This window comes from Trachurus trachurus (genome assembly GCF_905171665.1).
Source record: "Trachurus trachurus genome assembly, chromosome: 24".
Lineage (NCBI taxonomy): Eukaryota > Metazoa > Chordata > Actinopteri > Carangiformes > Carangidae > Trachurus > Trachurus trachurus.
Window position 1 is genome coordinate 29,040,181 of NC_139910.1, and position 21,558 is coordinate 29,061,738.

The 21,558-nt window shown below is 41.9% G+C and overlaps 1 protein-coding gene across 2 annotated transcripts in view; it reads left to right on the top strand.

The window, feature by feature from the left end:
- The window catches only part of ankrd6b (ankyrin repeat domain 6b), a 52,836-nt gene that overhangs the window by 11,974 nt on the left and 19,304 nt on the right, over window positions 1–21,558 (top strand). For both annotated transcript variants that reach the window (XM_084000473.1, XM_084000474.1), the window contains exons 2-4: window positions 6,058–6,402; window positions 19,544–19,642; window positions 21,231–21,329. In XM_084000473.1, coding sequence (XP_083856599.1) covers window positions 6,277–6,402; window positions 19,544–19,642; window positions 21,231–21,329 — 324 coding nt within the window. In that variant the 5' untranslated portion in view covers window positions 6,058–6,276. The remainder of the gene's footprint in view (window positions 1–6,057; window positions 6,403–19,543; window positions 19,643–21,230; window positions 21,330–21,558) is intronic.

The window sequence follows — 21,558 nt, forward strand, 5'->3', positions numbered from 1 at the left end:
CACCCGTCTTTGATCCCTCTGGTCAGTGGTCAGAGCGTTTAGATCCGTGTGTCCCACCTGAGCTCTCTATTAATCCACTCGATCATGGGCGGCACACACTAGGCTTGGGCGGTATCCAAATTTTGATACTGTCAAACTTCCTCCACATTTTACCACGGTATACGGTATTACCGTGACTAATTAAAAATGATGACGTAAGTGGCATTACCAAACATTGGCTTGTGTCTTCACCATTCAGAAACTGAATCTACTAGGGCTAAACATTAGCAGACCAAAATCTCATTGGTCGATTGGTTGCAGGAAGAAAAAAAAAACATTTGGAGCCCTGTCTTGTCAAAATTAAGTCAAAATCAATATGACTGAACTGTATATGAAAGGCTATAGGGCTTTTATTTTGAAGGGCCAGATACAGGAAGTCATGACACGCACTCGCTGTCAGTTTCTTTCTTTCTTTTTTTCTTTTTTTACAAGACACGGCAGGTCCGGTCCCTATTTATTTTTTTCTTGTCAAGAGCGACTTTTTCCGATGTTGTTCCAGACGTTTCTGGTTTGGAGACGTATCACTGGTGTTTTCAACGATTAGCGGACCCGTCCCACAGGCTCACCGGCGGTCTGTCTCACAGTGTCACGGAGCAGAGACATGATAGTCCCCGCTGCAGTCAGAGTCCCTCACCGCTCCACGCCGCTGCCCCCCACCCCACCACCCCACCAGCCGCAGCTCAGTCACTCACCCTCATCTACTGTGTTTATTGGTGATAAACGGGCATAACGGTAAAACCCGTTCATAAACTGTGTGCAGAGCGATCTGGCTGTGTGGTGTGTGTGTGTGAGTGACTATGGCGGAACGTGTCCGACGGGGGAGGGGGAGGGCGGGCAGGTAAAAGTAGGCTAAAACATATTAAACTAACTGAAAATTCAACCACACATAAGTGCTACTGGACATATAATCAATTTTAGACATTAAATTACTTTTATTTAATATTTAATCCTTATCTCCTAGATAAGTGCATTGCATTTTTTCATGACGGTATTGAAACTGATACCGTTGCTATTTTTAAACACCTGCAGTATACGGTATTACCGTAATACCGCCCAAGCCTAGCACACACATATTATAGGTGTGTGATTGTCGCTGCAGCTGCTGCCTGTTCGTCACTATATGACGAGTTGGGCCCTGTAGCGATTTGTGTTTATTAATCTAAACAGAGCGCGAGAGAGATGAACACACGTGCTGTCATTGTATGTAGGCCTGGGACGATAATCAATAAATCAATTAATCGCACGATAAATTAAATTGAACTCGATAGTTTTTCCGGCCTCGATAAATCGCCATGTGCGCACGTATTTGTTTTCCTGGTCTCTGGCCTCCAACCAGGCTGGATGACAAGAGGCTTCACTCTGTGCATCGGTCTCAGCACCTGGGCCGATGCTTTGCAGAATGAAAGGAGTGAACCCTCTTTTCAGTCATCCAGGATCTTTGTTTCCCAGAATGCATTTGGCAACAACCGGCAGCGCTAGCTGTAAAGCTAAGCAGCTAAAAGCTATTTTACTGTAATTCTTGCTGCCGCGCTGTTAACACGGCACTTTTTAAAGTTTTTATATTTTTTCATGCGAGAAAGTCACAGTTTGTGGTCAGTTTATCCACATATCGCCTGTTGGGAGTTTTCCTCCGACGTTTTTGGAGCTAATGGAGCTAATGTGGTAGCAGCGAGCAGGAGGAGCGGGGCTTCCCCAGTCTGCAGCCGTCTGCAGCAGCTCACGGGCCGGTCAACCCCCGTCATTGGGGGAGAAAACGACTAAGAAAACTTCCGGTCAACCTCCGTCATTGGGGGAGAAAACGACTAAGAAAACTTATCAGCAGGTTTTTAGAGGTTTACCACCAGCTGTTTTTTTTATAGGAGATAAATTCTGGTCTCATTGATGAAATCTTACATCTGTGGAAGTCACATTAGTTTGTTTGAATGAAAAGTGGAGCTTCAGGTGTGTAACGCACTGTTTATTTTATTTTTTTAGGATAGTAGCTATATAAGTTCTTGTCATTCCAATTACAATGGTTAAAAAAAAATACTCATGAGAAATAAAAGTTTATCGCATTTAAAAGGGTCTACTTGCATTATTATGAAATATTATTATTATATCAGTGGTTAATTTGTTCTCAAAAAAATGTGTCAATAATATCGTTTATCGTCAATAATTTGTGGGACAATATATCGTCCAGCAAAATGTATTATCGGCCCAGGCCTAATTGTATGCATCGGATCAAATGTCATTCTGTCCCTTCGTCCGTCCAGCTCTCTGTCCACTCTCTCCATGGCGGAAACGATTACCACGCGCAAAACCCTCATTTACATATTGTGGTTTGCACGTGTTTTCATTTAGCGGGTTACTCTTAGTAGATCACCTGTTTTGCGTGCACTAACCAAACACGCAATATTTTAGCGGGTGCAAACAATTTAGCGCCCGTTATCTGGGACCTTAGTAAATCCGGCCCTAAGGTGGAAAATGTCGACTTAGTCATATATCGTCATACAATATGGCAAATGGCAGAAAATGTTTCCTTATGACTAGGGATGCACATGATTAACCGTTTAACCGTTAACATATAACAAGAACTTTGATCGATTAATACTATTGGTTATTTATTTATTTTATTAGCTCCTTATGTCGTCAACTCATGGGGGCGTGTCAACAGTTCACGTGCCTTCAGTCATATTTCGCAGCAAAAAGTTACACAGGAGGACTGACAGTATACGCAGCAGCCCCCATGAAGGAAGATCAGACAATAAATGTAACCTACATGGACATAGATGTGCATCACCTGTAACAACGGCGCTAAAAAAAAAAAAAAAAAAAGGACGTCGCTGTTCTCCAGCCTGTTCACCTGCAGCTCTCCTGCAGCTCCACAGAGGAGCTGTCAGGAGCTCTGCTGTTCCTTCAGCCTGGTGTTTGGCTGCACTTTGTATAAAAACAGTTCTACATTGGATGATCTAACCTCCAGAGTGCGATCAGCTGAGACAGAGCGCACTGATCAGCTGTCGCGGGGCACATGTGTATTTAACGGCAAAAAATAAATAAAAATGGAGCGATCAATTTTTTTTTTTTTTTTTTTTTTTTGTCGTGCGCCGCAAGCTTCTTAATCTAATCGGTTAACGAGCGTCGGTTATCGGTTAGAAAAAAAATTCAAAATGTGCATCCCTACTTATGACTGTTTATTATTATTCATGCATTCATGAATACAATGATGATGATTCAACAATTTTGTGTGATGGCGGGGTAGTTCAATATACAATCGATAATGTTACAATCTATAAATGAACAAGTAATTAAAGCTGTCAGATAATTTTAGTAGAATAAAAAGTAGGAATATTTCCTCTAGACTAATTATACCCCTTTCCCACTGGTCAAAAAAAACCTGTTTAAACCCGCCAAATGCCGATTGTTAGCGGGTCGACCCGCGTTTAAAAAACCTGCGTCGACCCGCTAATTTTAGTGGGAAAACGGCCTTAGAAACAGTATGGCTGGGGCCAGCATTTCCAAGTTGCTGGATTTGCTAGATCTAGGGCAAACAAATACCTCAGTGAATCTTTCATTCACATTTTCTCTGTAGATTTACTGAGTAAAATAAAAAAGTTACATTTTTTAAACCAAAACAAACAAACAAACTCTTAAATTGAGATTAATTAATAGATTCAAAATAATTAGTATATCATAATTGAATTCCAAATTGGATATATCTTTAACTGAATGCAAAAGTTGAACCACATAGTTCAATGGGGCAAAACCATGAGCACCGGTGTATAACCCGCACCCAACTTTTTAGATGAAAAAAAAGGGGGGGAAAGTGTGACTTATACACAGAGTTTCACGGTAATATAATGTCAACAGTACATTGAAGGAAACTGGTAGAAAACAGGAACTATTTGTCAGATTCATGAAATGCCTGATCAGACAGGAGTGCATTCCTCTGAGCCTGTAGAGATCGAGTCATTGCATGACAGCTGCATGTCTGTCAGTTTACAAATTTTAATGATGATGAGAAAGAAGATGAGACACTTTGTGGTGAATCAGCCTCCTTTACTTGTGGTTAAAACAAAACCACAGAAGTGTGTCTGTGCTGTTAATAGTGGTTAAAAGGGCTGTCAATCATCCCCCCGAATCAGATTAGATTTTCTAATGCTTCTTGTATTAAACATTATATTTGAATTTTTAATGTGTTTTGTTGTTGTTGTTGTTTTTTGCTTGGCCTATAGGCTACCTATAGCAGCTTAGTATTTAGGTCCCTTGTCCACTAAAGGGCATTCCAACCAAATCCATTATGTAACAAATTTTTCAACACACTTAATTTTTACCAACTCAATATAAAACTTCAAATGGGAAATCAAAACATTATAAGTAGTGGTGCAACGGATAGCAGTTGATCTGTGATCTGTTCTGATGGCTCTCCACTGATCGGCATGCAAGTGCTCCGCGGATTGATCGATTAAAAAAAAAAAGCTGTGCATATAGTGTGGGAACACATAGGTGCGCCTCAGCCAAATAAATGGGCAATTAAAAGAACTCCGCTCGTAAATTCGACGCACACCGACAACTAGGCCTGGGACGATAATACATTTTGCTGGACGATATATTGTCCCACAAATTATTGACGATAAACGATATTATTGACACATTTTTTTGAGAACAAATTAACCACTAATATAATAATAATATTTCATAATAATGCAAGCAGACCTTTTTAAATGCGATAAACTTTTATTTCTCATGAGTATTTTTTTTAACCATTGTAATTGGAATGACAATAACTTATATAGCTACTATCCTAAATAAATAAAATAAACAAAAAATAATAAACAGTGCAGTGCAGCTCTTCTGTCCAATAACGTTACACACCTGAAGCTCCACTTTTCATTCAAACAAACTAATGTGACTTCCACAGATGTAAGATTTCATCAATGAGACTAGCATTTATCTCCTAAAAAGTATTAAACCAGCTGGCGGTAAACCTCTAAAAACCTGCTGATAAGTTTTCTTAGTCGTTTTCTCCCCCAATGACGGAGGTTGACCGGCCCGTGAGCTGCTGCAGACGGCTGCAGACTGTGGGAAGCCCCGCTCCTCCTGCTCGCTGCTACCACATTAGCTCCAAAAACGTCGGAGGAAATCTCCTAACAGGCGATATGTGGATAAACTGACCACAGACTGGGATCTAAACTGTGACTTTCTCGCATTAAAAAATATTAAAACTTTAAAAAGTGACGTGTTAACAGCGCAGCAGCAAGAAATACGGTAAAATAGCTTTTAGCTGCTTAGCTTTACAGCTAGCGCTGCCGGTTGCTGCGAAATGCATTCTGGGAAACAAAGATCCTGGATGACTGACAAGAGGGTTCACTCCTTTCATTCTGCAAAACAAACGGCCCAGGTGCTGAGACCGATGCACAGAGTGAAGCCTCTTGTCATCCAGCCTGGTTGGAGGCCAGAGACCAGGAAAACAAATACGTGCACATGGCGATTTATCAAGGCCGGAAAAACTATCGAGTTCATTTACATTTATCGTGCGATTAATTGATTTATTGATTATCGTCCCAGGCCTATCGACAACAAAATTGTTTGTTTTATCAACGTCTTTACTCTCCTGAATGTCGCGACACTCAATGTTAATTTGCGTCATTGTGGAAGGCACATGTTCGAACGTCAATTTCCATCTTCGAAATGTTTTCATTTTAAAAAATAAATCAAATTCTGTTCGAATAGCGAAGTTCGTTCTGACAGCCCTAGTGGTTAACACTCTTTGCTCTTGTAATTTCTGTTCTGGCTCACTGTGCTTTGCTGTACAGCAGGCACTCTGTGACCAAATTTGACCCCTCTTTTTGGCTCTCATTGCAGATTATTTCTGTCCAGCTCACATGATCCCATGAGGATTGTATGGGTTTAGCAACCTGGACAGTGGTGATGGCAGTTCGCTCTGCCCATTCCCTTGTTTTCCTGTTTGCCAGCTTACTATGAGTCGAGCACATGCTGGATTGTTTTCACAGCATGTGTTTCCTGTTCTCTTCCCTGCAGCTGAGAGGATGAAGGGGACGAATCCCGGCAGTTTGTGGAGCTTGTAGCAACAGAGGAGTCGGCAGCACGGTGGTGGCCTTTCCAGCTCCCGTTTGACACGAAGGACCGAGATGGAGCTTACCATGAGTTAGAGGGCACCAGAGACTGTCCTTACAGCTGCCCTCCCTCCACCATCAGCAGCACTGTGTCTGGAGACGGCAGCATCACTCGCCCCGCTTCATGAGCCAGCAGGATGCGGCTGAGGTCCTCGCACTCTCCGAGCGCCTCCTCGTAGCTTCACACAAGGGACAAGCTGACAATGTGGTCCAGCTTATCAACAAGGGTGCAAAAGTAGCAGTCACCAAGGTGAGTGTGTGTTTGTGGATGTGCTGAATACAGTTGTGTTTTTTTTATTTTTTCATTTAGTTTTGAAGAGTTGGTTCCTCTAACATGTTGGCCCGTTTCCTGGTCCCCAGAGGATTTCTGATACTGGGCAGCTTTCCCCCCGTTACTGTAGTCAGGTCAGAATTTCCATTTGAGCGACTTTGGTCCTTGAGAAGATGTCACAGTGACAGTCACTCTTTCTATTTGTATTCAACAGGTGGACCGATTCTTTATGAAACAAAGGGCGCTTTCTCAGCTAAAAGCTGTCAATGAAGCTTTGGCACCAGGCAGGGACTGCTTTGAAATTTGGGTCTCGAGCCGCTTACAGTCCAACTCTTGTGTACTTTGTTTGCGTTGTGAAAGCAAATCAGATTTTAGCAGGAACACAGAAGCTGAACTATCATTCAATAAGGGAATGTCTTCTGATGTGTAAAAGGGGCATACAGCTTCAAACTTGAAGACATCAACTGGATGGTGCTAGCGTTATATTCTATTTTTGGAAATGAGTGAATAGTACTATGCAGTTACTTATCCCTGTAATTTTTCTGTACAAAACTCCTTTAAAGGGATAGTTCAGTCCAAAAAGACACACCAAAAAACATGCAAATACCTCCATGCTGCTCGTCTGTAATGTCCGTCTTGTATTGAAGCCCCGACATGAGAAATTGTTCCACTGGTGACACAGGAAGAGCAGTGAACTGAGACACTGGGAGCTTCCGCTACAAACAAGCTTAAAATATAGAGTTATTTAATTTTTTTCGGAACAATTTCTCATGTTGGGGCTTCAATACAAAAGGGACATTACAGAGCAGTATGGAGGTATTTGGATGTTTTTTGGTGTGTCTTTTTGGACGAAGAAAAGTGGTATCCATTCACAACCATTATATGGACAAATACTGCTGTGCAGACCCCCGCGTAACTCAGAGAAGGAACGGAGGAAAATTCTCACAGCTCTTAGTTGACATGAGGGTGAGTAGATAATGAGTGAAATTTTAATTTTGGGCGAACTATCCCTTTAAATCACCCTTATCCTACTGGTTTGTCATTGTATATGATGGTGACCACTAAGTATTCCTTTTTGGGCAGTTTGTTGATCATGATGCTCATAGTGAAGCAACAGGTTTGTCCAATTTGACTCACTGACCTGTCTTGTCAGTGGCCTGTATTATAGTGTCTTGGTGTTCAGGGTGTCGTTTTACTTCCATTGTGGAGTTGTGTGACTCATGGTCTAGTGAAAATAGCAGGGGGGAGCCTTTTGGTTTGTGTTTTTGGTTAGTGAGTCATCGGTCAGATTTCCCTTTCACTGCACAGTCAGTCCTGTTTTGAAGAAAGAAGCTGCATATTAATTAATTACAGCAGACTTGTCAGGAGGTGGTTGTGAAGATGGTGGGTGTAAAAAAAAAAAAAAAAAAAAAAAAAGCACATGACTGTTGCACTGGAATCTGCTGTTGGCGTCCTCAGTCCTGTCTGCTAGTCAGGCCCTGCCCCTGCTTGGGGGTTACGTTTCTGCACTGAACTGAGACCCTCTGATGCCAGGCTGTACTTTTTCAGTGTGTGAAAAAAGATATTGGATCAGTCACAGTGAAGTGTGTTTTGCTTCCGGCTCATTTGCATGGCCTAAATCGGTCGGATACAAAACAGAGCTTGAAAACGGTTAGCAGCACTGGAGCTGCTGAGCCTTGACAGTGCACGACTGTGATACGATATCAGTGAGGAGATCATACATTTCTCTAGATATCTCTGTTGGAACTTGCTTGGATTCGTGGACTTTTCTTTGCAAACAACAGAGTTTCATGGCTTTAAAAATGTGCCCTATTGGCAGTTAGTAAGGCTGTTTGATTATGGCAAAAATCATAAACATGATTATTGTGTAGTGTGTACAGGGAAATCTATCATATAAATTGTAATTGGAAAAAATATTTCTTGTACAGCCCTCCTGGGTATCATTTTAAACTTTTTGGTTAGGGTTGTTAATAAATTTTCTTTGCTCAGTTGCTGTTTTAGGTATTTTTAAACTCATTTCCATGGTGACTCCTAAAAAATGTAATAAAAAAAAACAAAACAAGGGCTGTCAGGCGATTAAAAAAAAAAATCTAATTAATTATAGAATTTGTAATTAATTAATCAAATTAATCGCATTTTAATCTTATATCTGCTAAAGTTACCCAAATAAAGAATTCAAATTCTAGGACATTACAAAATTGTATTGCATGACTAATCAATTGAATACACCTTAGAAGAGAAGATTTGAAATCCACATTTTTATTGGTGAAGTGCGTTTCATAAATGAAATTTAAAAGAAAATGGTCAAGCACATCCCAGCAAACCAATGGGCTCTATGCACAGCTCCAGCACTTGCTGAATTTAAGTCAGGTCCTTCATTTCCTGTTTTCGAAACCGCATACTACCGTACTGCCTACTACATACTGCTTTGTATGTAGGGCTGAACGATTTTAGGAAAAGATCTAATTGCGATTTTTCTGGCAGATTTTTCGATTTCGATTTGTTTCACGATTTTCTTCAAATCATGTTTCAGTGCAATATACATAATGTACAGTAACATTAACAGATATTACATCATTCCATTCAAAATAAATGCCATTACTCTAATGCAAGAATGAAAACTAAAGTTAAGCATTGATTAGAAAATTATTTATTAAGAAACATGCACAAGTTAAAGACACTACTCTTTCATTTGTGGCTCAGCAGCACACAAATATTTCCTTTTATAGCATTAAACAAAAAAAATTCAAACAAAGCAAAAATAGTGAACACAGAAACTCTTAAAGGCTGGTACAAGTCAGGGTGAGGTGCATAACAAATAAAATCTCCAAAGGGCTAAAACAATGCTACTTGCTTCCCTGACGCCTCTATATCTTTACAGATTTTTGGTTAAGAAAACCAGCATGTCAACTTTTGACGGTTTAAGACATGAACGTTGGCATGTCACAACATTGCCACTTGCACTGAACAGTCTCTCCGATGGTGAACTGGTAGCAGGTACACAAAGGAATTTACGAGCCAGTTTGCTCAGCCATGGAAAGTTCACATTGTGCAGTCTCCACCAGGCCAGTGGATCTTCCTCTCCATCAATGGTAGGAGTCATCAGGTAGCTGTCCAGTTCAGCTTTAATGGCATCCTCCAACTGTGTAGTGGAAGCTCGAGGGACAGCCTTACCCTTGAAGAAGCTGCCCAGTGACCGCTTTCCCTTCACTGTGGTGGATGGCTCTGCCTGTGCTGCATCATGAGGCTTGGGATCTGTGGTGCTGACACGAGCTCTCTTTTCCTGCAAAACACAGAGATAAGAGCCGTCAAAAGTTTTGTAGTCTGGTGTGATTTAGAGTGATTGGGCATTCTATTTAAACCTTAAAAATGTCAGTGTAATAAAAATATCACTTGTATTGATGTGGCATTTTGTATTACCAAACTACACAGAGCAAGTTACCTTTCGTGCCACCTGTTCCATTTCCGTCTTCACTCTCTCTTTGATGTCTGGGACATTTTCTGCACTGATGTAGTCAGTCTTGAATCTAGGATCGAGGAAGGAAGTAATGTCCAGTAGCTCCTGTGTGGCTGGGTCACTGTATTTATCTTCAATGTAGCCAAGCGCTCTTGACTTGATCTCCTTGGTAAGATCTGTGTCCTCATCATTTTCAGCCAGGGTTGATGTTCTCAGGAGATGGAGAACTGGCTTCAGGTATGACACACTTACATAGGCTTCACCGGACAGGGCATCTGTAAACTCCTGAAGTGGACCAAGGGCATTGTTCATTGATTCAAGGACATCTATGTCCTGCCAAGTGGGGACCAGGTGACGTGTCTTCTTGTCTTCAGACAGAACCTGAGACAACGCCTTGCTCTGCTCCAACATCCTCCCAATCATTTTTTGCCTTGAGCCCCATCTTGTTGGACACTCAGTTATCAGTGAGTGCTCGGGTAAATTTAATTCTTGCTGTGCCTTTTTCAGTGCCGTCTTCTTTTTCCAGCTATGAGAGAAGACACCAACTATCTGTTTGCACAGTCCGGTGGCCCTTTTAACTCTTGCATCATCTTTAACAGCATTTTCTGGACAATAAAGAAGAACATAGACAGTTAATTAGAATTAAAATGTAAGGATGATAATGGTGAACTTTGCAGGCAGATTTTCTAGCAAGAGAATAAAGTAAATCCAATAAAGCCATATTACAAACAGTAAGAAAATCAATGATCAAAAGCACATAACAGTATCCATCATCTACCATTGATGATGAATGATCTGTTCCCACAATATTAATTATACAAATTAGATATTTGTAAGGGCTTTCAAGAAAAACATTAAGAGAAAAACTGTACTAGACATAGGCACACATGAATAAGTGAATGAATAAATAAAACACACACTTAAAACACTTTTTACACTTACCAATTGCAAGATGCAATCTGTGTCCAAAACACTGAAGTCTGGTCCACTGATTAAGTTGCATAGCTTTGATGACGTTTGCCGCATTGTCGGTTGTGATGCACGTCTGCTCCTCTTCGTTCAGACCCCAGCTTGACAGACACTCTCGCAATCCCACGGCAATATTCTCTCCGGTGTGGTCAGTGGGAAAGTACGCTGTTTGCAGGCAGCGACTTTTCAACTCAAAGTTGTCATTTACAAAATGCACAGTCAGGCTGAGATAGGGCTCGGTTGTTCTGCTTGACCACATATCAGTAGTTGTAGCATAACATTCAACGTTTTTCAGCTCTGTTACCACCTTTTCTTTACACTCCGCGTAGAGCTGTGGGATGGCAACCTGGTTGAAGTAGGTCCGGGAGGGAATCGCGTATCTTCTGTTGAGCGTGCGGAGGAGATTTTTAAATCCGTCTTTGGTGACGGTGTTAACAGACACCATGTCCTTGCCAATGTAGTGTGTTATGGCCGTCGTTATCTCCCGGTGTCTTCGGCTGCTCTTGTCATAAGGAGTTACACTGGCAAAAGATGCTGTAATTGTAGTCTGTTTGCTACTATGGGCTTGAGCATCAGCGCCGCTTGACTTTTCACCGGACTTTTTCTTCATACACTCGTCGTGTAGATTGCCGTGGTGGTTCTTCAAGTGCCGAAATAGATTGGTAGTATTTCCACTCGATGTGGCCACTTTACCGCGACATGTTTTACACAACACCTGAGACTGCTGGACGTCTGTGGCGTCGAACCCGAAATAGTCCCAAATCACTGACGTGCTGCTTCTCTTGGAGATTAAATCCCCGAGGTCGGCGTCTGCCCCGGCTGCAGCCATTTCTGAAATTAACGAGCAGGTGGTGCAGGTTTCACTGATTGGTTAGCCTGACCTGTCCACGAGCAGCATGCCGCTTCTGATTGGTGAGCTTGGCAGGATGGCACGGAGACGGCATGCATGTGTGAAATAGTCGAAAACAGATCCTAGGTCAGTCAGGAGCACTGAAAAAAATCGCAGCTTTGACGATCACGTGATCGCGCTGTTTGAAATCGCGATTTCGATCAGAAAACGATAAATCGTTCAGCCCTAGTTGTATGTACTGTATACTGCATCAGATTTAGCTGACTGTGAATTTACCCAGCGTACATTGTCCATGCTGAGTAACCCCCACCAGAAGTGGCCAGTGTTTTGTATCAACCCAGATGTTTAACAGCATCACAGCTGAACTGCTGTGTGTGGCCAGGTTGATCACACTGACACAGCTCTTAGTCCCAGCGCCACACACACACACACACACACACACACACACACACACACACACACACACACACACACACACACACACACACACACACACACACACACACACACACACACACACACACACACACACACACACACACACACACACTCTGTGACAGACAGATAGACACACAATCAGGCAACAAAGTCCCCTGAGGCTTTGCTTTATTCTTTCGTCCCAGCTCTCACATTCCCTGTAAACACATCAGAGTTCAAAGGTTGTTTACCAAGACATGATGTAATCCCCCCCTCTTGTGCGAGTTAGTGCTAATGCTCATCTGTGAAACGGCCTGGATGTTAGATGAGGTTCAGTGAGAACAGGCAGGGGATCCCTTTTCACAGATGGGTGTCAAATCTCAGCTCTGTCTCCACAGCACAGAGCTTCATCACCTATGAAGAAAGCCCTTGACTAGCTGGTCAGATTCATCATTTTGTGTCCGGCACTTTTACACTGTGTTATACGGAAGTATGTTTGCTTTATATACACAGTCCTTGTCAAAAATGATCAGTTTTGTGGTCTGGCTAATCTCATGAACACATGGTTGGTATTGGTTGCAGCAGCAGCAGCAGCAGTAGCAGCAGTGAAAAAAACCTGATTGTGCCATCCCTACATTCGTGCATTGTGTTTATTACTAATTTATATGATTTATTAGTGAGTATCAGTATAGTATAACCCTCAATAGGACAGAACGGCTAACCCTTATCTTCCACTCTTTTATCTTTTATTACAATGCAGAAATACAAGACATTAATCCTCAAGACTGAGTGTTATGTGTAATGTTAAAAGCCAAGTACATGTACATGTGTCTTGTTGTGTTGGGGGATTCTTGAATGTGCGTGCATGCAACCTGTATAGTATAGTATAATATTACTCAACCAGGTTACAATCCACAACATCACTCTAATAGGTGGGTTACAGTTAACCGTATAATCACACCTGTGACCTCACATCATTCACGGCTATGTGTGAGGCAGTTTCAGACATTAGAATAGAAAATACTTTATTAATCCCTATAGGGAAATTCAGATCGTCCAGCAGCTTACACGACCTAAAATAATATGATATAAATTATAGCTGCTGCGCAGCGATGGGTCGGGTCCAGGCTTGCACCAGTTGAGGATTGAACCCACAACCTCTGGAACCTAAGACCATTGTCTATCGCACTGAGCTAATTGGCAAGTGGCAGTGCTACGGTGGCTTCACAAATTGAGTAAGCACTGTCGTGCAGGCAGATCTGAAACCACTGTAAAAAGAGGTAAAGTTCTGATATGTTTGTCAAACATCTACTGTGACTCTAAGATTTTGTACATTTGTTTCACAAATGGCGCTTTTCCACTACACTTTCACAGCACGGAACGGCACGGCTCGGTAAAGGTGCTTTTCCACTACAGCTGAGTTCTCTAGTACCTCCTCAGCGGGGGCGGCACGGGGGTGATCGCGGAGGCGATCGCGGGGCCGCATTGTCCGCCTCTCTTTTTTCGATCTGCTCGTCAGCTCCAAACTCACCCGTCTGCACCTCGTTAACAGACCTCAGTGGTTTTACACACAGCAACATTTGACTCAGGTGAAGGAATAACAACAGTCTCGATAGATCAGCTGGCGCTGTTGCCGCTCTGTTTTTGAAATTTCCGGGTTTGATTCTCATGTCGGACGTAGCGCTTGCACTCTTCCTGTGACGCCGCTCTGTCCAATCAGCGGAAGGCAGTCGGCTGACGTCACGTTATAGTATTGCTTCGGCTCGCTTGGAACCAGGGCCGAGGAGGTACTAAAAATGGTACCAGGTACTAGGGCCAGTGGAAAAGCAAAAAAAGCGGGCCGTGCCGCGCCGTGCCAGTGGAAAAGCGCCAAAAGACCATCTGGTATTTTAGTCAATTCCCTTGTTGGGTCTAGAACCCACATCCTCCAACACCAAGAACCAGCTCCTAACTCAGTGAGCTAATTATCTGGAAGTGAGACCTGCTGTGTGTCTTCTCAAATAGACTCAGGGAGTCAGTGTCCGGGCAGCAAGTGTCAAGGCAGATTTCAAAAAAGGTCAAAATGTCACAAATTCTAATATCTAAACAAAAATCTGATAATACATAAATTGCATCTTGACAGCATAGAAATGTTGGTTTTTAGCGATTAGTGTTTTGCTTCATAAGAGAAAATCTGATGTTTAAAAATGCCACTCTTACATTGACTGCAGTTGTTCCCATGAGAGAAGAATTCAAAATGTTCTCAAAAATTCAGTTTTTGAGATAAAATTCTGATATTTGCCAAACTTCATCAACCATGACTCCAGAATATTCTCATTTTTTTTCAGAAAGGTAGAAAATGTATTTATCAGGAATTTGATGGTATATGTTTACAGTACTGTTTGCAGTCAAACGTTTTCATGCACTGTAGGCTCAATATTTGATTAATCAAAAATCCGAGAAACAAGTTTTGTGGAGGACAGTCTGGAGATGCTCTGTAGCAAGTTTGGAGACAATTGAGCAAAAATTGTGGGAGGAGATACATTTTAAAAGTTTTACAGTTATTGAAAAAAACAGAGTGATGGACTTCATAATTTGTAATAAGTTTAAGTGGACAAAAGTTTCAGCAGTATTGAGGCTACATTGTGGTGAAGTTTCAACACTGTAGCATCTACCGTTGGTTTGGTAGGAATTTTTAAAGTTTTTAAATTTAAACGCTTATTGTGCCCCCCCTAGGAGGGGGGGGGGGGCACATGTCCTTGGAGTTGAGTAAATCTGGCATGGGGTCAGACTTTTCTGTAGAGTTTGGTGAGTTTTCGCCCATGGGAAGTATGACTTCCTCAGAAGAAGAAGAAGAAGAAGAAGAAGAATTCCTAGGAATACAAGCTGCCCGGACCCTAATGATATAAAAAGTAAAAACGTGATTGTATAGCCTAACGAATGGTGTTGTGCATCTTAATGGCAGCAATTATTATGACAGTTTGATGGAAAGCGGCAGTTACCATAATGGAGAAACTTAGACTATCATGGTACAGCAAGCTTCACATTGTTTATCTTTACAGTCTACAGTCTCTTCTCGGTGGCCGTCATAAATATGCTTATCCAGACATGTGAAGGGTTTTTTTCTGGAATTAGGAAGGAGTTTAAATTCTGTGTTGATTGAATTAAAATCATTATTTTAATTAGGTTCTCTGTCTGTCAGACGCCCTGAAATAAAGAAGACCTTATGTAAAGCCCGTGGCCCAGCGCTGACAACTATTCATGCTTTATTCTGTATGCAAACCAATTTTCCATGAACATCATATTGTAACAGCTATAATAATATTACATGTGCTGCTGCTGCTCGCTCCCATGATTGTGTCTCAACTAGCTGTATTTGGGTGTTTTGGCAAGGCGCCATTATGAAAGCTTAATCTGGGATAAAGGGGGTAGAGTTTCATATGAAACATTCCTCTGCTCAGGAAAAAAGGAATGTACGGATAATATGATGAATGGGGCTGAGAAAGAAAAACATAAATCAGATGAAAAGAAAGAAGTCAAAAAGGCTTAAGTGGGGCGTTAGATGAGGTTAGTAATGAATACGGGAGGAGGAAGAGTGATGATTTAGCTTCTAGCTCCTGATCAACCCCGGCTTTACAATCTGGAGAGTTCAGAGGTTGACTGTTTCAGCTGCTCAGTGTGAGAAGCAGCTTGATTTTCATTTGACATTTTATCTGTAAGTAGAAAAACAAATGAAACACACTGTGGACAATTCAGTACATTTCAGCAAATATTTTAAACAGGTGTGTAGCTTCATTCTCAACCTTGGAAATAGTATGGTAAAAAAGAGAATAATCTAGAGTCAAAGTCCATTCAACAATGTCTCACGGTGCTAATCTCTATAGCCCATAAAAAGTAAGACTTCATCAAACCTATGTACAATTGTTTTGATAATGTTCCCTTTGAGTTTGGTCATGAAAGGCCCGGCACACATGCACAGGTGTCTTCAGTCTGAGGTCATGACATTACATTTACAAGTGAGAAGGAGGAAGCCGTGAGTTGACCCACTCGCAACAAAACTATTACGAGAATGAGTGAGATTTAAGCACAGTGGGTCTCATTCATGAAACGTGAGCAGCACGGATTTGCGTGTAAACCCTGAGCAGCGCAAATTTACGTGGATTTCCGCATTCATCAATCTTTTAGTAGTGCTGATTTTTTCGTAGCTACTCACAAAATCTACACCTGCTCCGGACTGTGTGTAGCGCTTGTGTAAATGTAGGAATGCAAATAAATATTGCTTGTCACTGTTAAAAATTACAATTTTAATCCGTATTACTCTCTCTCATGTTCAAAATACGCCGACGCCTTTGAAACACGTAATTTAAACATGTTTTAGGGATCGGACACGCACAAACACGTCAAGGCTCCATCTAATGATGATGATAATCTGATATAAAACCGGAAAAAACGTATTTGTGTTGCTACAGTATACGCTCGGTGGGCGCACACTTCACCCTGCGCAGCAGCGCAGTCAGCACCGGTTTGGATGGAGCTGTGACAGACGGCTGGTGCTTCTAAGAATATAACCTGCCCATATAACTTCATGTGCTGATAGAACCATGCTCCTCTACAGCTGAGGCTGTGAAGAGCCTCCCCCTCCCGCCGCTGCTGTAGCTCTGTAGTTGTGTTTTTTTTTTTTTTTTTTTTTAAGTTTCATATCTAACTATTCTGGCTTTACTTCTTAAACGGTTATTTAATCAACCAAGGATAGGCCTACTTAATTCACTAAATCTGTTACTTCCCTCCACGCCTTTGACCTGTCCCAGTCACACCACTAGTAACAGAAAATAATTAAATATTTTTTCTGGACTCCACTTCACCCAAAATGTCTTCGATCCGTGATCTCTCTTTTTTTCCCTCTCTCCCTCTTTCCTCGTTTGCGTCATGGCCGCAGGTGAGCAGGATGCACCTACCTCCTAATATGGTGGTCAGGATCTCCTTATATGGCTATTCATGTATGGAGATCTATGCTAATTGCTGATCACCGGGGGCGTGTTGTTAGTTTACAATGGGTTGGCATTCATGAACTTACACACGTGTTTACGATCAAATCTGAGTTTCCCGCACCGTTCATGAATCCGGAGTAGAGTTTTAGTAGAGTGAGCTTTTATGTGCAAATCTACACACAGATTTACTCACGTTTCATGAATGAGACCCAGTGTGTGTAGTTGTGTACACACCCACACAGACCCTGAACCAGGACAAGTCTCATGTCTCAAGTTTCAGTCACTGGCTGCGTCTCGTCCAACACAATAACTGTAAGCCTTTAAAGACTTGGGAATTGTGCTGACAATTTGAAATACTTTTCATTACTTTACAGTTGAGTTGACTAATTATGGGATGGAAACCTGATGGAGATTAATCAGCTATGAGTAATACACCAGTCACTGATTTAAAAGTTCTTTAATGTGCAATAACTTTAATGTGCACTTTTAAAGGTATGAATTAAAACAGATCATGATAAGTATTATTCTTTGTTGATCAGAATAAGTTATTAACCCTTTGGCTTTTGATAAATTTGATAAGAATGATGATGTTTTGTTCTCTTATGTCTCTTCAATAGCAGTGCCAGCAGAGGCTCAATGTAATCATCATCATCATTCATTACCCTTTATGATTGAGATACAAGAATTGTATCGATAGAGCATTAACATGTGAACTCACCACACTAGCTTTCGCTGCAAAACAAAACCCACAGAGACATGAACAGACCTTCAGTCAGCCTGGAAACAACAGAGGCTGCCTGCCGTCTAGCTTGAGGCCTGCTGTTTACCTGAGCTCGGTTGGTGGCTTCCCTCCAAGCCAGGCCCAGTGTAACTCAACCCCAGCACCACATGAATTCAGAGCAGAGCCGAGACGCTCCCACATAAAAGCACAAACCTTCATATGGCAAGATAATACCTGGTGTGTAATGCGGTTTGTGCTGTTGTGTGGGAAACACACTTGATCTGTCATTAAATGGTATTTACTCAGTATAATTACAGATTAAAAGAGATTGTCTGGATCTTGTGTTTGAAGTTGAGCATTTGGCTACATCCTGCTCTGTCATTCATTCATTCACTCAACCTTAATTTAAACAAGGAAATGCGCTGCATGTTAACATGTAATGCTCAAAATGTCAGGATGTCTGGAGGGGGTGAAAGAAATTTCCTGTTCCGGATGTCCTTCATGTCATGGGTACATATGGGGGGGTGTTGGGGGTTGACTTTTTCCCCCCAATACAGTGGAGACAGATGGGATTTTGTTTGTGAGAATTGAAAAATCATATTTCTAAATTCAATATTTAAAAAGTGGCACACACTGTGCCTCATTTGCTATTAGCAATGCAATGCAATAAGCTAGGCAGTAACCAATCACAACACCCCATTTGAAGATAATAACAACTCACAACTGTTCCTTATATAATAGTTAACATATAGCGAGAAAATTATGTATTCTTACATTTTTTCCCATTTAATAGTTAAATAAATACAATATGAATGCTTCAGGAGCATCAACTTAATACTTACTACAGAAATGTTCAAATGTAAACATCATAAATAAATAAATATAGCTTTTATCATATCTTGTCTGCAAGTATGTCCTCACTTTAAATTCAAAATTTGCCACCTTACTCTTATCCGCTAATTCACAGACTGTGCAAGATGTACGTAGGTTTTTTTGTTTTGTTTTTGTTTTTTTGTATTTTTTTAGCAACTAATGAAATTACGAAATTTGACACCTGAAAAGAAAAATACTGTAGAGAGATACCTTTATGTCCCAAGAGGACATTTTTTCTTACAGTCCGTCACACATATAACACACAGTGCACACCACCAGACATTGAATAAAACACACATTGTCACACCCATAGGAAATGGGGGCTGGATCTATACAACAGGTTACAATGGGATGTTTTTAAGTGCAGCGATTGCAGAGGGGCAAACCTAAACAAAGTCGTCTGCATGGCTAGACACCCAACTGGCGGCAAGCACAAAATATTGGTTTTTGTAATTTGGGTGAACAGATCCTTTAAACCTCCACAAGAGTGGAGTCACCTTTTTGCCTGAGTGCCCACCCACAGATGCTTATGGTGGCAGGATGCAGGGTTTATCCTCCACCCCGGCTAACATGAACAGCTGTGCAGATTGTGCACTGTTCTCTTAAACCCAGGATTAAGGATCTGTTTGTTTTCAGTCGACTCATTACTGAGATGTATTGTACTCTGACTTCAGTCAGGCCACCAGATATCACCACGGTTACTTGCACTGCAGCAATAGCAGTATGACTCACTGGATTGTGACTTTGTGTGTGGTAAAGCTACAGTATGATGACGTCTTATAATCGGCTTTGCGCGCTTATGTTTCATGCGCTGCCTGTGTGTTTTGTTCAGTAGGTGAAGTTGTTTGTGTGTTTTGTGTCCACAGTATGGCAGAAGCCCACTGCACTTGGCCGCCTATAAAGGCCACATCGAGGTTGTGCGCATCCTACTCAAAGCCGGCTGCGACCTGGACATCCAAGACGATGTGAGTAGACTCATCCTCGTCGACCGCATTTCCAATTCTCATCCACCTCCGACTTGCACCGCAGCCCCGATTGATGGATACCGGCAGCCGCTTCTCTTTTTTGCTTTCACCTCTCTTAAATTGGAATAATCATTTTTTTAGTATTTAATTTCTTAATTTTAACACAAACTGTAGCCTAATGACCTCTAGTGGACTTGAGTGGGACTCCTTGGACTTCCCGCTTGTGGGCATTCCTTCAGGATGCAAGTCCCCCTTCCTCACAGGTAGCGATAACCCCGATCTCTGGCACTGCCAAATTCACTCTCTGTGGTCAGTGAGCTCTGCAACAGGCCGCAGTACATCCTCCAGGAGTGGAGGGAGCAGGAGGTGCAGACTGAGGCAGGAGGAGGAGGAGAAGCAGGAGGGGAGAAGACAGTGGAGAAGGGCTGGGGAAGAGCCCGGAGGATCAGAGAGAGTGAAGGAGGTTAGCCAAAACCTGCTCCTACTGAGGCAGCGCAAATCTGTTCCCTCATCCTTCCTTCCCTGGAGAAACGCTGCTCATCCAGTGCTGCTGCTGCTGCTGCTGCTGCTGCTCCTGCTGCTCCTGCTGTTGCTCAGTTCTGGTCCAGCTTGGATTCATCGACCCCCTCCCCCCTCCTCCTTTCATTCCTGCTTCTCCCCCTGTCTCTTGCGGAAACCACCGCTCATCGCTCCTCCAGCGCTCTCATGTCAAACCTGGCTTACTAAACCTCATTCACCACTAATCTGCTCTCTGTGCGGGAATTCCATTTATGGCTTAGTTAAATGTGAAATGCACTTTTTTTTCCCTTGGACTGTACCCTTTTTTGCTTTCATGTGGTTATACAGACCACAGTGGACTCTTAACAGCAAATAGAGCAGTTACAGATGAACCGCTGTGGTCTCTATAACTGCTACACTGGGATCATTTTAACATCATTATTGCTTCATTAAATCTGCTGAGATTGGGGATACCTGCTGTGCTTATTAAGAGTTAAATAAACTGCGAGCATGTAAAGGCATAGTTGGTTTTGGGGGATTTTTATAAAGAACGAGTCAGACTATCTTAATTTGATATAGGTACTGATGTCTACAGTTTGAATACACAGATGAGATTAGTCTCGTCTCACCTTTGGAAAAAGGGAGAGGCGTATTTGCCAGGAAATGGAGAAAAAACTGTTTATGTGTAAATTTAGACTTTGGAAACATGCACCTTAAAGCACACAGACCACATATTCCTCCAATTAAATACCGTCATTCAGCATATTTCATTCATTTATCCATGTGTTTCACGTATTTCAGTCAGAGGTAGTAAACATAAATCCCCAATAACCAAACTATTTCTTTACAAGAGCATTTTCCAACAGCAAATTGCATTTTCATATTCAATTAATCTAGAAAATAATTAAGTTTTGAATATTTGTGGCATGAAATGATCCAGCAAGAGAACTATAAATGATATGATAAATATGTTGCATTGGAGCTCCAAGGTTCTTCTGTTTGTTTTGTGCGCTGTTTCCTTGCCCTGCTGCCCACTGTCGATGTGGATTGTTTGTCAGGGGTGTGTGTGTCTCTGTGTTTTTGTTGACAGGGGGAGCAGACGGCGTTACACCGGGCTGCCGTGGTGGGAAACAGTGACGCTATTAGCGCTCTCATCCAGGAAGGGTGTGCACTGGACAGACAGGACAAGGTGCAGTTCAAAAGCCGGTGGTACCTCTGTTAAAGTCAGGCAGAGGGAAGGGGAATTTCAAAGTCACGATAAACCATCTGATGATCATTAATCTGTCTGTAATCTGCTCATTCTCCCATGAATACAGTGTGTGAGACAGCTTGATAGAGAGAAATAGAGATTATGACCATAAACACTCATATTTCTGCATCCTTGCCAATGGCAGACAGAGCCAGGGGCATATTGTTTT